The sequence below is a fragment of the Chiloscyllium plagiosum genome, chromosome 35, assembly GCF_004010195.1.
Source record: "Chiloscyllium plagiosum isolate BGI_BamShark_2017 chromosome 35, ASM401019v2, whole genome shotgun sequence".
Taxonomy (NCBI): domain Eukaryota; kingdom Metazoa; phylum Chordata; class Chondrichthyes; order Orectolobiformes; family Hemiscylliidae; genus Chiloscyllium; species Chiloscyllium plagiosum.
Window position 1 is genome coordinate 303,641 of NC_057744.1, and position 14,282 is coordinate 317,922.

The window sequence follows — 14,282 nt, forward strand, 5'->3', positions numbered from 1 at the left end:
CCAACAACTTGCCCACCACCGAGGTCAGGCTCACCGGTCTATAGTTCCCTGGCTCGTCTTTACCGCCCTTCTTAAACAGTGGCATCACGTTTGCCAACCTCCAGTCTTCCGGCACCTCACCTGTGACTATCGATGATAAAAATCTCAGCAAGAGGCCCAGCAATCACTTCTCTACCTTCCCACAGAGTTCTCGGGTACACCTGATCAGGTCCTGGGGATTTATCCATCTTTACCCGTTTCAAGACATCCAGCACTTCCTCCTCTGTAATCTGGACATTTTGCAAGATGTCACCATCTATTTTCCTACTGTCTATATTTTCCATATCCTTTTCCACAGTAAATACTGGTGCAAAATATTCATTCAGTATCTCCCCCATTTTCTGTGGCTCCACATAAAGGCTGCCCTTGCTGATCTTTGAGGGGCCCTATTCTCTCTCTAGTTACCCTTTAGTCCTTAATGTATTTGTAAAAACCCTTTGGATTCTCCTTAATTCAAGTGTTGAGGGTAGAAAGGTTAAAGTGTAAATATAGTCTTTCTTAATCTAAAAATGATGAGGAATCAGAGAAAAAAGTTAGTGAAACATGCTTATAAACAGAAAATTTTTTAAATTTATCAAAATAGCAGATATGAAGTTAGTTTAAGTTACAAAAATGTTGTTTTTGCTGGAAAAGCGCAGCAGGTCTGGCTGTATCTGTGAAGAAAAATCAGTTAACATTTCAGATCCGGTGATACTTCCTCAGATGCTGCCAAACCTGCTGAGCTTTTCCAGCAACTTCTGATTTTGTTCCTGATTTTCAGCATCTGCAGTTCTTTTGATTTTTTAAAAAAAATTAAATTTTCCAAACCCAACATTTTATTATATATTGATCTTTTCAGTCTCTTTCAAATAAAATGGGACATTTCAAGTTGTCATCGCTACAAATAGTTTTAGGCATTGTCAAACATTCAACAAGGAAGTAAGACAAAAGAATGGCTGATACCTTTCTACGGAAGGTTAGAGTGTGACAGCCTCCAGTCAGTTCACAGATTGCGACTTGGTTGATCACTTAAAGGAATTGGAGAAAGTTTCTCCAATTGAACTTTATCTTTTGCCTCTTCCTGCAGATTATGAAGTAGTGTGGGGTAGGAAGGGAATGTATAAAATATAGGCATTCCAAAACCGATCAACAACTTGATATAAATCCCGATGAGACTTTAGTAAAGCATTCTGCTTCCTTAAAGTTGTTGTATCTTTCCTTTGAATGCAGTGTACTTGCATTACAATGAACACGAACATTCCTTTTAGGCTGTGCATAAAGACATAACCTTCAACACCAAAAATTGAGAAAAAGCAAGACAACTGCAAGTTACAAGGTATGTCAATATATTTATTAAATATACTGTACCAGGATTGAAGATTCCATTACCCTGAATCTTACAAGGGATACCGAAAAAGAGAATAACAGAAAATGCTAGGAATACTCAAATTAGGCAACATCTCTGGACAGGGAAAGTGTTGTCAGTTTAAATTCTCCAGTTGTTATCCAACTGGAGTATTTCCAAAACATTATTTTTGGTTCTCTGTATTTTGCTTTTATTTCAAAGAAATGTAGGATTCCACTCCATTATCAACAACAGAGAATATGAATGTATGCTCAATCACCAACATAAACACCCAGCCATTTAGCAAGCAATTAGCAAATTGCAAGCAATTAGCAAATTATTTGGAATAATACCAATTTCTCAATGTTTTTACGCTTGTTAGCAAAATAGTAAGTTAATGGTTGAAAGCTTCAGAATGTTATCTGAGATTAGGGTTGTGAAATAGAATGATGGATTTGGTGGTTACAAAATGCAATTCTGCTTAAAATAATTCTACGAACATACAACATCCTGGAAGGTACTCAAAACGTGCAGCCAACTTTTCAAGCTACATTGATCCCACAGACTTAATGAGTCATAGTCTTGCAGCACATAGGAACAGCTTCTCAGATTGTACAATCACCAGTCAATTCAAGCATCAAATCCATCACCTCATTCGGACCATCAATTAAATGCGTGGAATTGTACGGAACAATTATACGATATATATTGGGCAATACTGTTTCCTGATTGATTGACTACTTGTAGTTTGGTCACCTCCAGATTGTACAACCCAAAATACTGAACCACAATACAAAAGAGATAATGGAAAGCTGCATTTGGTGCATTACTTCAACTGATAGCATCTACCTGGTCAGACTTGTGAATCCAACATGTACTGCAATTAGAAGCAAATGACTTTCTGCATTTTATTTTATATGAAGTCAGAATGAGTTAGCATCAAAATATTAGATTCAAGCATCAAATGAGTGCATCGAGCGGTGAGTTAAGCTCTCATCTGCCATTTATCCTCATTTCAGTTTAATCAGGAAGACCCAATTGAAGGCTATGTGGATATTTGCTCCCACCTTGGATGGTTGGAAGAACACATAATAAAGACAGCAATAAATCCAGCAACTAATCCAGTAACTTCTTTCACTTTGAATCAACTGGCAAACCAATATTCAGGATCTGTGAATTGTACAAAATGTATTCACATTCACATCACATTCTATTACAAACACTTCAATGATCAACGCTTTTGAGATCACCTTTCTTTTGATGAATATCTATTTCAACATTTCAGATGGTACACCAAGGGATCAGACAAGCTATCCCTGTCCTGACTGATCCCTGCTCTCTGTTTTATTTATCTATTTCCTGCTCCTGATAATTTTCAGTCTTCAGGTCATTCAAACCAAGTTCCTCATTATCTTCAAATGTGCGCTCATACTTTTCAATCTTCATTTCTGGATCAGGATCTGGAGCATATAAATTCTAGAAAGACAGGAAAACAAGTAAATGAGTTAGGAATGCAGCCCAATAATAATGATTAAATCCCAAGCTCCATATTGCACCCTGTACATTGTCTCTTCTGTGTTTACAATACTTTCCAAATTAAAAACAGTTCAAGTTGTCACTACAATATATTTATGGAATCTCCTTTTTCTTATAGCAGTCACTCACTGAAGACAATTCAAAATGAAGAAGGGTTGGGGTGACATGAATTAATCTGGGTCTGTCAGTTAAAAGGCTGTGGAGCGTAAGTCACCAGTCATGTGATATTCATTCTGAACAAAGGGACATGAAACCTCAGTGTAGAGATACAACCAGGACAAAAGCAGTTAGTAGTCTCTGAAACTGCTTCAACACCAGCTGTGCAAATGCCATTTTGATTCCATGTTCTGGGAACAACGGATTATCGCATCCATGGGGATGTTCCTGGGTTTTTTTTGGGGAGGATGGGCAGGCAATCAAACTATATGTTCAGTTCATTTGAAGTTGCTTTTTTGGACACAGCCTGCAGCACATGAGAGGTTGTCCCCCCATCCTGAGAGTTTAAATAGGTGAAGCTATTCCAGCAGCACTTGCCTGGAGATAACTGTTTCCTGCTGAGTCTTTAAGAATGATGTGAGCTTCTCTCTTACCCGCAATAATCTGAAGGAAAAAATAAACAATTAAATTCAATTTTGAAGAGAGTTCAGCTAAAGCACAGAAAAACACAAATAGTTGAAAGTTAAGCTGCACAGGTTTGAGGAATCTCAGCGGTATAGCTCACCTGACAAGGTGCCCCACGCAGTGTAGGAGCTGCTCTCAGTACAGGTCGTTCTGTTATAATGCAATAGTTGTGTTCCTCTGCAACCTCACATTATGAGAAACCGCTGTACAAGATCGTGCTATGGAAAACCCGATATAACCATTCAGCAGGAAGTTTGTGTTATGCAAACAATGTCCATGATTCATCAATCGCGTTATAGCCAATTCGTGCTGACAAAATGGGTTGTAGAAGAACTACCTGTATTGTATTTACACCAGTAAACACTGTAGCTGCTTCTAAAAATACCATTAATAAAGCAACCAAGTAAAATATCCCAATGACCTTCACAGCAGCAAAGTCAAACAATTTGATAACAAGCAACATAAGACACTAAGGCAGGTAACCAAGAGATATCTTTTAGGGAACATTTTAAAAAGAGGAAAAATGTGGAGTTGTAAAGGTTGGGGTATGGAATTCCAGAGCTTAGGGCCTTAGCAACTAAATGTGTTTTTAATGTGTTTTTACCAATGGTGGAGTGATAAAATTTGAAGATGCTCAAGAGGCCAGAATTAGAGGAGCCAAGAGACATTGGAGGGTTGTGGTACGTTTGGAGATCACAAAGATAGGGAAATAGGATTTTGAAAGCAAGAGTTAGAAACTTAAGTCTTTTTTGTTGCACTATGAACTATAGAACAATACAATCTGACTTTAACAGTCCTAGTGTTCCACAGAAAAATATGGGAATAAAATCTATAAACTAAATACCAAAAAGTGTGCCAGTGGTCAAACAGTACACCTAATTCCATACCCACTCATAGTGGATGAAGTATATACATAGAAAGGAGAGACAATGAATGATAAAACTGTCCACTATGCTTTCAGCGATATAGAAGATTAGAACAGTGTTCTCTGCCTGTGAATCACTCCACGTTCTGTTACTGTCTACAAAGACTTATTCACCGTCAGCCATTTTATTCTGATTGTCAACATCCAAAGAGCCAACCATACCCTAAACAGACTCCCTGAACACAATCAATTCCTTACTTCACTGCAGTTTACAGTGGAACAGCAAGTCCTGTAAACATGAGAACTGGAACAATATTTACATAAAGTTCAACCATGGAGAAAGGTGCAAGCTCAAGGTCACTACAGTAAAGCAGGAGGTTTATTTTAAAATAGTAATTGGTTTTGAATCTGGTTCAGCTTCCAGTCACTGCTCAGTGCCAGCAGGATTCACTTGTACAGGGTGAGCTGCAACAGGACCATTAAGCACTGGGCCACAGGCGCAATGGATAATATGCCTGACTCCAGATCAGGAATTATAGCCTCAACTCCAATTCGCACCTTGGCATGTATGGTGGCTCAGTGGTTAGCACTGCTGCCTCTCAGCGCCAGGGACCCACGTTTGATTCCAACCTCGGGTGGCTGTTTGTGTGGAGTTTGCACATTCTCTGTGTCAGTGTGGGTTTCCTCCAAATGTTCCAATTTCCTCTCCATAGTCCAAAGATGTGCAGGTTAGGTGGATTAGCCATGGGAAATGCAGGGTTATAGGGTAGGGGGTGGGTCTGGTAGAGTTCTCTTTGGAAGGTCGGTGTGGACTCTATGGGCTGAATGGCCGGCTCCCACATTGTAGGGATTCTATGATTGTGAAACTAGTCTAATGCATACTTCAACTAGTCAGAACTGGAGGATCACTTCATTAGTTCATCTGAAGATGAACTCAAGATTTTTATATACAAAATTCACCCATAATATTTTTTTACCTCATCCAACTTCTGCCCAAATTCTCTGAGCTTTCCAGATTTTTCAGGAGCAGAGCTGTCCCCAGCAAAAAATGGATTCTTTGCCATAATCTACAAATAAAAAATAAACAGTGAGATATCCCATAGGCCAGTTTTCAAATCTTCAGAGCAACAACTAAGTTGGAGTTCAGCATTAACAGCCAAGATTGGCACAATCTCAAAAATAATCTGCACTGCTTTTCCATTTTGTTGCAAACCACGCAGGATCAACATTAAAGATCTGTTACAGCATTCAGATGAGATGTGCAAATTACCTACAGCCCTTTAACTCTGTGCAGCTTTAGAATAGTCCCAAACGTGGAGTAACGTGTTTTGTGACTGAATCTTTGCTTCAACACAAACTAAAATTTATTAACCAGAACTATGCAAAAGATCTGTATATGGGGCAAAAATGCAATTCAAAAACTGAATGCGGGGAGAAGAAACAGCCACTTCTCGAAGTCCAACATGTTTTACAAGCACTCCTTATGGCAGAGTTGGTACATTTTGAACAAGAGAATTACTTGCTTATTCCTAATACTTCCCATAAACACAACCCACAATTTTTGCTGCTGTTTCCCATTCACCCTTCAATGTTTTTTATGTAATAGCATGGTTTCCCTGTGGGATTGAGCAGAGGCAAAGACAAGAGTAAGAATGAGCACCAGCTCTCTACTTCCATTGCCCCTAGACACAGTTGAAAGTATCACAAACATCTGCCATTGTTCCCAGCATTTCAGGCTACAGAATATTAATAAAATGTAGAAGAATAAACATTTCTCACCAATTCTTTCATATCTGTCAGCAACCCTTCCAAAGTGGTGAACTTTCCTCCAAGAATGCCCATTCCAAGCTGAAATTCCAGCTCTGGAATAGAAACGGTGCAGGTTTCAGACTGCAAAAGGTAAAAAGGACAGAATTACAAATTGTTCTGTTACACCCAGTAAAAACACAACTCATTTATGAATCATGTCAAGTCATACCCCAAGCCAAGTTGTCTAGTACAATAACAACACACACATCTACCTGGTTATGTGGAAAATTACTCAGGTATGTCCTGTCCACAAAAATTAAGACAAATCCAAAACAAGCTAATAAGCACTGCCCCAGTCTACTCTTGATCGTCAGTAAAAAGTGATGGAAGGTACCATCAACAGTACTATCAAGCAGCACCTGCTCAGCAATAAGCTTTTCAGTAACGTCCAGTTTGATTTCCCCAGCGCCTCAGCACATTACAACTTTGGCTCAAACATGGACAAAAGAGCTGAATTCCAGAAATGAGGTCAGAGGTCAAAGACATCAAGGCCGCATTTGACTGAGTGTCCCATCAAATCGTTCTAGAAAAATTGGAGTTAATGGTAATCAAGGAAAAAAAACATTTCACTGGTTAGCACAAAGGAAGATGGTTGTGGTTATTGTAGATCAATCACCTCAGCTCCAGAACGTCTCTGCAGGAGTTCCTCAGGGTAGTGTCCTTGGCCCAATCATCTTCCGCTGCTTCAATGACCTTCCCTCTATCATAAGGTCAAAATTGGGAATGTTGACTCATCACTGAATAATGTTCAGCAGCATTTGCTTGTCCATATGCACCATGACCTGAACTATATCCAGACTTGGTCTGATAAGTAGCAAGTAACAACACAAGTACAAAGCAATGACCATCTCCAACAAGAAATAATCTAATCCTCATCCTCTGACTTCAAAGAATTTACCATCACTGATTCCCTCATTACTAACATCTGGGGGTTACCATTGACCAGAAACTGAACTAGCCATATAAATACTGCAGCTGTAACAGCAACTCAGGCTGGGAATCTTGCAGTGAGTAACTCACCTCCCGACTCCCCAAAGATTGTCCAACATCTATAAGGTGCAAATCAATGGGGTGATAGGATACTCTCTATTTGCATGGATGAGTGCACTCCAAGAAGCTTGACATCAGCAGGATGAAGGAGCCTGTTTGACTGGCACCACATCCATCACTTTCAACACTCACTCCCTCCATCACCAACGTAATGACAGCAGCATTTACCAGCTACAAGATGCACTGCAACAATCAGTCAGTCACGCCTCCTTCAACATAACCTTCTAAATCCATGATTTTACGAGGTAGAAGAACAAGGGTGGCAAATACAATGGAACACCACCAGCTGCAAGCTTTCCTCCAAATCACTCACCATCCAATATATCACCAATCCTTCTGTCATTGGATTGAAATTCTGCAACTCCCTCCCTATCAGCATAGTGGGCGACCCCACACCACGTGGACTGCAGAGTATCAAGAAGGCAGCTCATCACCATCTACTCCAGGGCAATAAATGCTGATCTTGCAAGCACATCCACGTCCCATAAACAAAAAAAATGCCCTGTTTGCAAAGTTTTGATTATTCACAATTCAACAGGTTCATTTACCAGGTGTAAAGAGATCAACAGCAAAACACATTACAAAGCTTATCCATCAGATTACAGTGCTGCAAACTGTCACCATGAAGCAATGCTGTACCTTCAGCAGGTCTCTGGTCATGTCAGAAGGATCTGTAATTCGCAGTGTGATTTTAGTGCCCAGAGGCTCTGTGGCACCTCCCGACTTCACCTGAAATTGCAAAATACAAAAGAAACAAGTAATATCATAAAATTCCACCTGTCCTTTTTCTCTCTGCTTACCATCACCTCTGCCACCTTCCCATACAGACTCCTTATAAAGGTGCCACAACATCTGAATTCTTATACTTGACCCAATAATTCTTTCTTCATCTTGGAGCGGTTTAACCATGGTGCACATCAGTCAGACAATAGTTCATTTCTGCATTACAACAGAGGCTTCCCAGCATAAATATTTCATTACCTGGAAAGCACTTCTGATATCTGGTAGGTGTGAGAGGCACAATATAAATGCAAGTCTTTAATTGTTTCTCAGACTTTGCAACATAAGTCACAAAATAAGGAGCAGGAACTAGTCCTTTTTACAAAGATTCTTGAGCCCAACAGCATAAAGGGGACAACTTTAGTACTGCTGCTTCATTCTGAATGGAATGAGCTCAGCACAGGAGGGTTTGGGAGTGCTCTGGCCTGCAGGAACAAACACAAACTTTTATTCAGAACTTTTGCTCAAGTATCAGTTTATCCTACTGCATGATTTCTATTCACAGTCAAATCTTGACTGGTTTTGCTATATTACACAGCAGCAGTAAGGAATTCCTTTTCGAGAGCAATACCTGAGTGACTGACAGATCGAGTGTAGGGAAGGCAGAGAGCTGTGTTGCTATTACATGATTAACAGGGCCACTGTGAATGTATAAACCTGAAACTCTCCACAGTTAACCTGCACACTCTGGGTGCCTTCGGGGAGACAGTTAATGACAGTGATTGGGAGAGTGTCACCCAGGCTAGTCTGATGTCATTCTAGTCTAGCATCGTCAGAAGTCGTCGACCAAGGTCATCAGATTATCCTGTTCATAATGATGAGGGCTTAGTGCAGATAAACCCAATGAAGACTCAATTCCCACAAAAGAATGGGAGAGGCAAAATTATTTTTCACAATGCCAGTGTCAATACTTCAGTCTTCTTCCCACAACCCAAAGGCACTCCCTTCCCCACCCTGTGATAAATTAGAAAGTTGGAACATTTGTGAGAATTACCTCATTGGTCCTGTGTCCACAAGCTCCACAGTTTGTTGCCATAATGATCACCTCCTTAAAGTGGGGGATCTCTAGGAATTTTTGATGAAGGAAAACACAGGCACCGCTTAACATGAAGTGATTGCAAACCCGGAACAGGGTGGCTCTAAGTGGAAGTGAGCACACCACCATTGTCCATGCTATGGATAAATTTTGACAACAAAAGAAAAAAATCAAAAAGAATGGATTTGAGAGAGTAATGTTAATTCTTGCCAGATACATGCTTATGTTCTAATCCCACAGGGAATCCTACATTAAATTCAAGGACAATCAATGACTGAGCAAAGCAACCCTGAATAGCAAACATTTGAATAGGGAAAACCTGCTATATTGCTTTTACTGAAGGCCATTCATGGTCATGATGCAAATAATTCCTTTCATAACCAGTTAAGCAGTTATCCATACCATTTCTCACACTGCTTCAAAAAACCTCAAAAAAAAGTACAATGTGATGATTCAATGAGTAATAAACCCCATATCATCCAAAACCAAAGGGGTCATTAGGCTTGACTAAACAGGCGAAGAGTGGGAACTGCAAGTTAGAGAAACTATTTCGATAGTCATCCATTCTCTGAAACAGCAATGTAACTGCTCACTTTAAAACACTGACTGACTGTGTGCAGCTCCAGAATTACATTTCTAAATATGACTGCAATTTCTATAAAGTTGCCCCATTCTATCAAGATTGTTTTATTTCGACTGAAATGATGTGAGATCTTTCATAAGGGAAAAGGATACTATAGAGTAGTGAATTCCTATGGCTTTTAACCTGTTTTTTTTTAGAACATTGAATAGTAAACCTTAGGCCCATGATGTTGTGCCAAGCATTGATCTTAATCTAACATCAATCTAACCTATACACCCCTCAGTTTACTACCATCCATGTGCCTGTCCAGCAGTCACTGAAATGTCCCTAATGTCTCGAACTCTACCACCACTGCTGGCAGTACAGTGCATGCACCCACCACTCTCTGACATCTCCCCTATACCTTCCTCCAATCACCTTAAAATTATGACCTCTGTGACAGCCATTTCTGCCCTGGGGAACAGTCACTGGCTATCTTCTCTATCTATGCCTCTCATTACCTTGTACATCTCTATCAAGTTACCTCTCTTCTTTCTTCTCTCCAGTATGAAAAGCCCGAGCTCACTCAACATCTTTCCTACAACGAGGCGACCAGAACTGGACACAGTATTACAAGTGTGGTCTCACCAGGGTTTCAGAGAGCTACAGCATAACCTTGCAGCTCTTAAACTCAATCCCCCTGTTAAAGAGAGCCAAAACACCATACGCCTTCTTAACAACCCAATCAACTTGGGTGGCAACTTTGGGGGATCTACGTATGTGGACCCAAAGATCCCGCTGTTCCTCCACTCCCAAGAATCCTGTCTTTAACCCTGTATTCAGCATTCAAATTCGACCTTCCAAAGTCACTTCACATTTATCCAGGTTGAACTCCATCTGCCACTTCTCAGCTCAGCTCTTCATCCTGTCAATGTCTTGTCGCAGTGTCGAGGGCTGTTGCAGGCTATCTACAACACCACTGACCTTTGTGTCATCGGCAAACTTACTAATCCACTCTTCTATCTCCTCAACCAAGTCATTTATAAAAACTACAAAGAGCAGAGGCATAAGAACCTGTGAGACATCACTGGTCACCAACCTCCAGGCAGAATACTTTCCATCCACCACCACTCGCTGTCTTCTTTCAGCCAGACAATTCTGTATCTAGACAGCCAGATTTCCCTGTATCCCACACCTCCTAAATGAGCCTACTCTGGGGAATCTTATCAAATGCCTTAGTCAAATCCACATAAACCACATCCACTGCTCGACCTCCGTCAACTTGTCTTGTCACATCCTCAAAGAACTCAATAAGACCTGTGAGGCATGACCTGCCCCTCATAAAGCCATGCTGACTATCTTTAATCAAACTATGTTTTTCCAGAGTCATAAATCCTATCTCTCAGAATCTTTTCCAGTACCTTGTTTACCACAGACATAAGACTGACTGGTCTGTAATTCCCAGGGATTTCCCTATTTCCTTTCTTGAACAGAGGAACAACATTCGCCTTCCTCCAATTATCCAATACTACTCCCATGGAGAGTGAGGATGCAAAGGTCATCGCCAAAGGTGCAGCAATCTCATTCCTCACTTCCCGCAGTAACCTTGGATATTTCTGGTTCGGCCCTGGGCACTTATCTATCTTGATGCTGCCCAGAACTTCCACCACATCCACTTTCTTAATATCAATCTGTTCATGTCTATTAACCTGGTTCCACTGTGTTCTCATGATCAACAATGTCCCTCTCTCTAGTGAATACTGAAGCAAAAGACTCTTTAGGGTCTTTCTCTTCAGACTCCAGACACAAGTTCCCTCCATTATCTCTGATCGGCCCTACTCTCTCTCTGATCATTCTCTTATTCCACACATAAGTGTAGAACGCCTTTGGGTTTTCCATAATCCTTCCCGCCAAGGATTTTTTGTGACCCCTCTTGGCTCTCCTCAGTCCATTTTAAATTCTTTCCAAGCAACCCTGTAATCCTCTAAAGTTGTGCCAGATCCTTGCTTCCTCAACCTTAAGTAAGCTTCTTTCTTCCTCTTGACAAGAAGCTCCTCTTCTCTCGTCGTCCAAGGCTCCTTCACCTTCCCATTCCTTACCTGTCTCAGTGGGACCAAGTTATCCAACACTCGTAACAAGTGCTCCTTAAACAGCCCCACGTTTCTGTTGTGCATTTCCCATAGAACAATTACAGTCATAGAGTCATAGAGATGTACAGCACGGAAACAGACCCTTCGGTCCAACTTGTCCATGCCAACCAGATATCCTAATCTAGTCCCATTTGCTAGCAATTGACACATATCCCTCTAAACCCTTCCTATTCACATACCCATCCAGATGCCTTTCAAATGGTGTAATTGAACCAACCTCCACCACTTCCTCTGGCAGCTCACTCCACACACGGATCATCCTGTGTGTGAAAAAGTTGCCCCTTAGGCCCCTTTTATATTTTTCTCCTTTCACCCTAAACCTATGCTCTCTAGTTCTGGACTCCCTCAAGCTAGGGAAAAGATCTTGTCTATTTACCCTATCCATGCCCCTCATGATTTTATAAACCTCTATAAGGTCACACCTCAGCCTCTGGCACTCCAGGGAAAATGATCCCAGCCTATTCAGCCTCTGACCAGAATTGCACACAATATTCCAAAAGTGGCCTAACCAATGTCCTGTACAGCTGCAACATGACCTCCCAACTCCTGTACTCAATACTCTGGCCAATAAAAGGAAATGTGTTGCTGGAAAAGCGCAGCAGGTCAGGCAGCATCTAGGGAACAGGAGAATCGACGTTTCGGGCATTAGCCCTTCTTCAGGAATGAGGAAAGTTGGTCCAGCAGGCTAAGATAAAAGATAGGGAGGAGGGACTTGGGGGAGGGGCGTTGGAAATGTGATAGGTGGAAAGAGGTCAAGGTGAGGGTGATAGGTCAGACTGGGGTGGGGGCCTCTTTCCACCTAACACATTTCCGACGCCCCTCCCCCAAGTACCTCCTCCCTATCTTTTATCTTAGCCTGCTGGACCAACTCTCCCCATTCCTGAAGAAGGGCTAATGCCCGAAACGTCGATATAGAGGAGGCCACATCGGGTGCAAAGGATGCAATAGATGATATGTGTGGAGGTACAGGTGAATCTGTGGCGGATATGGAAGTTTCCTTTGGGGCCTTGGAGGGAGGTGAGGGGGGAGGTGTGGGCACAAGTCTTCCTCTGGCAGCCTGCTTGCGGAGGAAGACCACAGCGAAACGACGGTTGGAGGAAGAACGCCTCATCTTCCGGCTAGGAACCCTCCAACCACAAGGGATGAACTCTGATTTCACCAGTTTCCTCATTTCCCCTCCCCCCAGCCTGTCTCAGTCAAATCCATCAAATTCAGCACCACCTTCCTAACCTGCCCCCATCCATCCTTTTTGTTACTTTCTCAAAAAACTCAATCATGAGGGGTGACCTTCAGTTTAGCAGCAGTTGCAGTGGGAGGAGGACCAGAGGTCTGATGGGAAGGTAAGTTTAAAATTTAAAAGCTTACCTTGTGTATAGGCAGACACACGCTGAGCAGGAGCGGACACTGGACTGCTGGGTAAGTGAGGCCTTACATCTGGGCGGTTGCTTTACCCAAAACACTATTCAGGTAGCGACTCCCACCTATTCCCCCTTCTCTAATAAAAAAAGGGTTCTGTGTGGCAGATTGGTAGTGACTTTTTTTTTAGTTTGCAGTAGTCTTGTTGGGAACTTAGAACAGTGGGAATGGAGGTTAGGGCAGATGAATGTTCCTCCTGCAGAATGTGGGAGGTGAGGGTCACCATTAGTGTCCTTGCTGACTGCATCTGCGGGAAGTGCACCCAACTCCGGCTCCTGGAAAACTGCGTTAGTGAACTGGAACTGGATGAACTTTGGATCATTTGGGAGGTGGAGGTGGAGGGGGTTATTGAGGGGAGTTACAGGGAGGTAGTCACACCTCAGGTGCAAGAAGATGGGAGATGGGTTACCGTCGGGGACAGAAAAGGAACCGGCAGGCAGTGTAGGGATCCCCTGTGGCCATTCCCCTCAACAATAAGTATACCGTTTTGGATACTGTTGGGAGGGGCAACTAACCAGGGGAAAGCAGTGGGGTATAGATCTCTGGCACAGAGTCTATCCCTGTTGTTCAGAAGGAAGGGGAAGAGAAGCAGAACATTAGTCATTGGGGACTCCATAGTTAGGGGGACAGAGAGAAGTTCTGTGAGAACGAGAGACACTCACAGTTGGTGTGTTGCCTCCCAGGTGTCAGGGTTTGTGATGTCTCTATTCATGTTTTCGGGATCCTTGAGGGGGGAGGGGAGCAGCCCCAAGTCGTGGTCCAAAAAGACACCAATGACATAGGTAGGAAAGGGATGGGGAGTTAAGGCAGAAATTCAGGGAGCGAGGGTGGAAGCTTAAAGCTAGGACAGAGTTATCATCTCTGGTTTGTTGTCCATGCCACATGCTAATGAGGCAAGGAAAAGAGAGAGAGGGGAGTTGAACATGTGGCTACGGGGATGGTGCAGGGAGGGTGGTTTTTGGATTCCTGGATAATTGGGGCTTTTTCTGGGGAAGGTGGGACCTCTACAAACAGGATGGTCTTCACCTGAACCAGAGAGATACCAATAGATGTTTCAGTAAGAACACAGAAGGAGGTAGTGGGTGGGTGGGATT

The 14,282-nt window shown here is 42.2% G+C and overlaps 1 protein-coding gene across 1 annotated transcript in view; it reads right to left on the reverse strand.

The window, feature by feature from the left end:
- Positions 1-1,347: 1,347 nt before the first annotated feature.
- Positions 1,348-14,282, reverse strand: part of zpr1 (ZPR1 zinc finger) — a 35,407-nt gene continuing 22,472 nt past the window's right edge. The window contains exons 8-13 of the mRNA XM_043676438.1: positions 9,019-9,089; positions 7,884-7,973; positions 6,165-6,275; positions 5,363-5,452; positions 3,434-3,499; positions 1,348-2,839 (exon numbers count right to left, since the gene is read on the reverse strand). Coding sequence (XP_043532373.1) covers positions 2,708-2,839; positions 3,434-3,499; positions 5,363-5,452; positions 6,165-6,275; positions 7,884-7,973; positions 9,019-9,089 — 560 coding nt within the window. The 3' untranslated portion in view covers positions 1,348-2,707. The remainder of the gene's footprint in view (positions 2,840-3,433; positions 3,500-5,362; positions 5,453-6,164; positions 6,276-7,883; positions 7,974-9,018; positions 9,090-14,282) is intronic.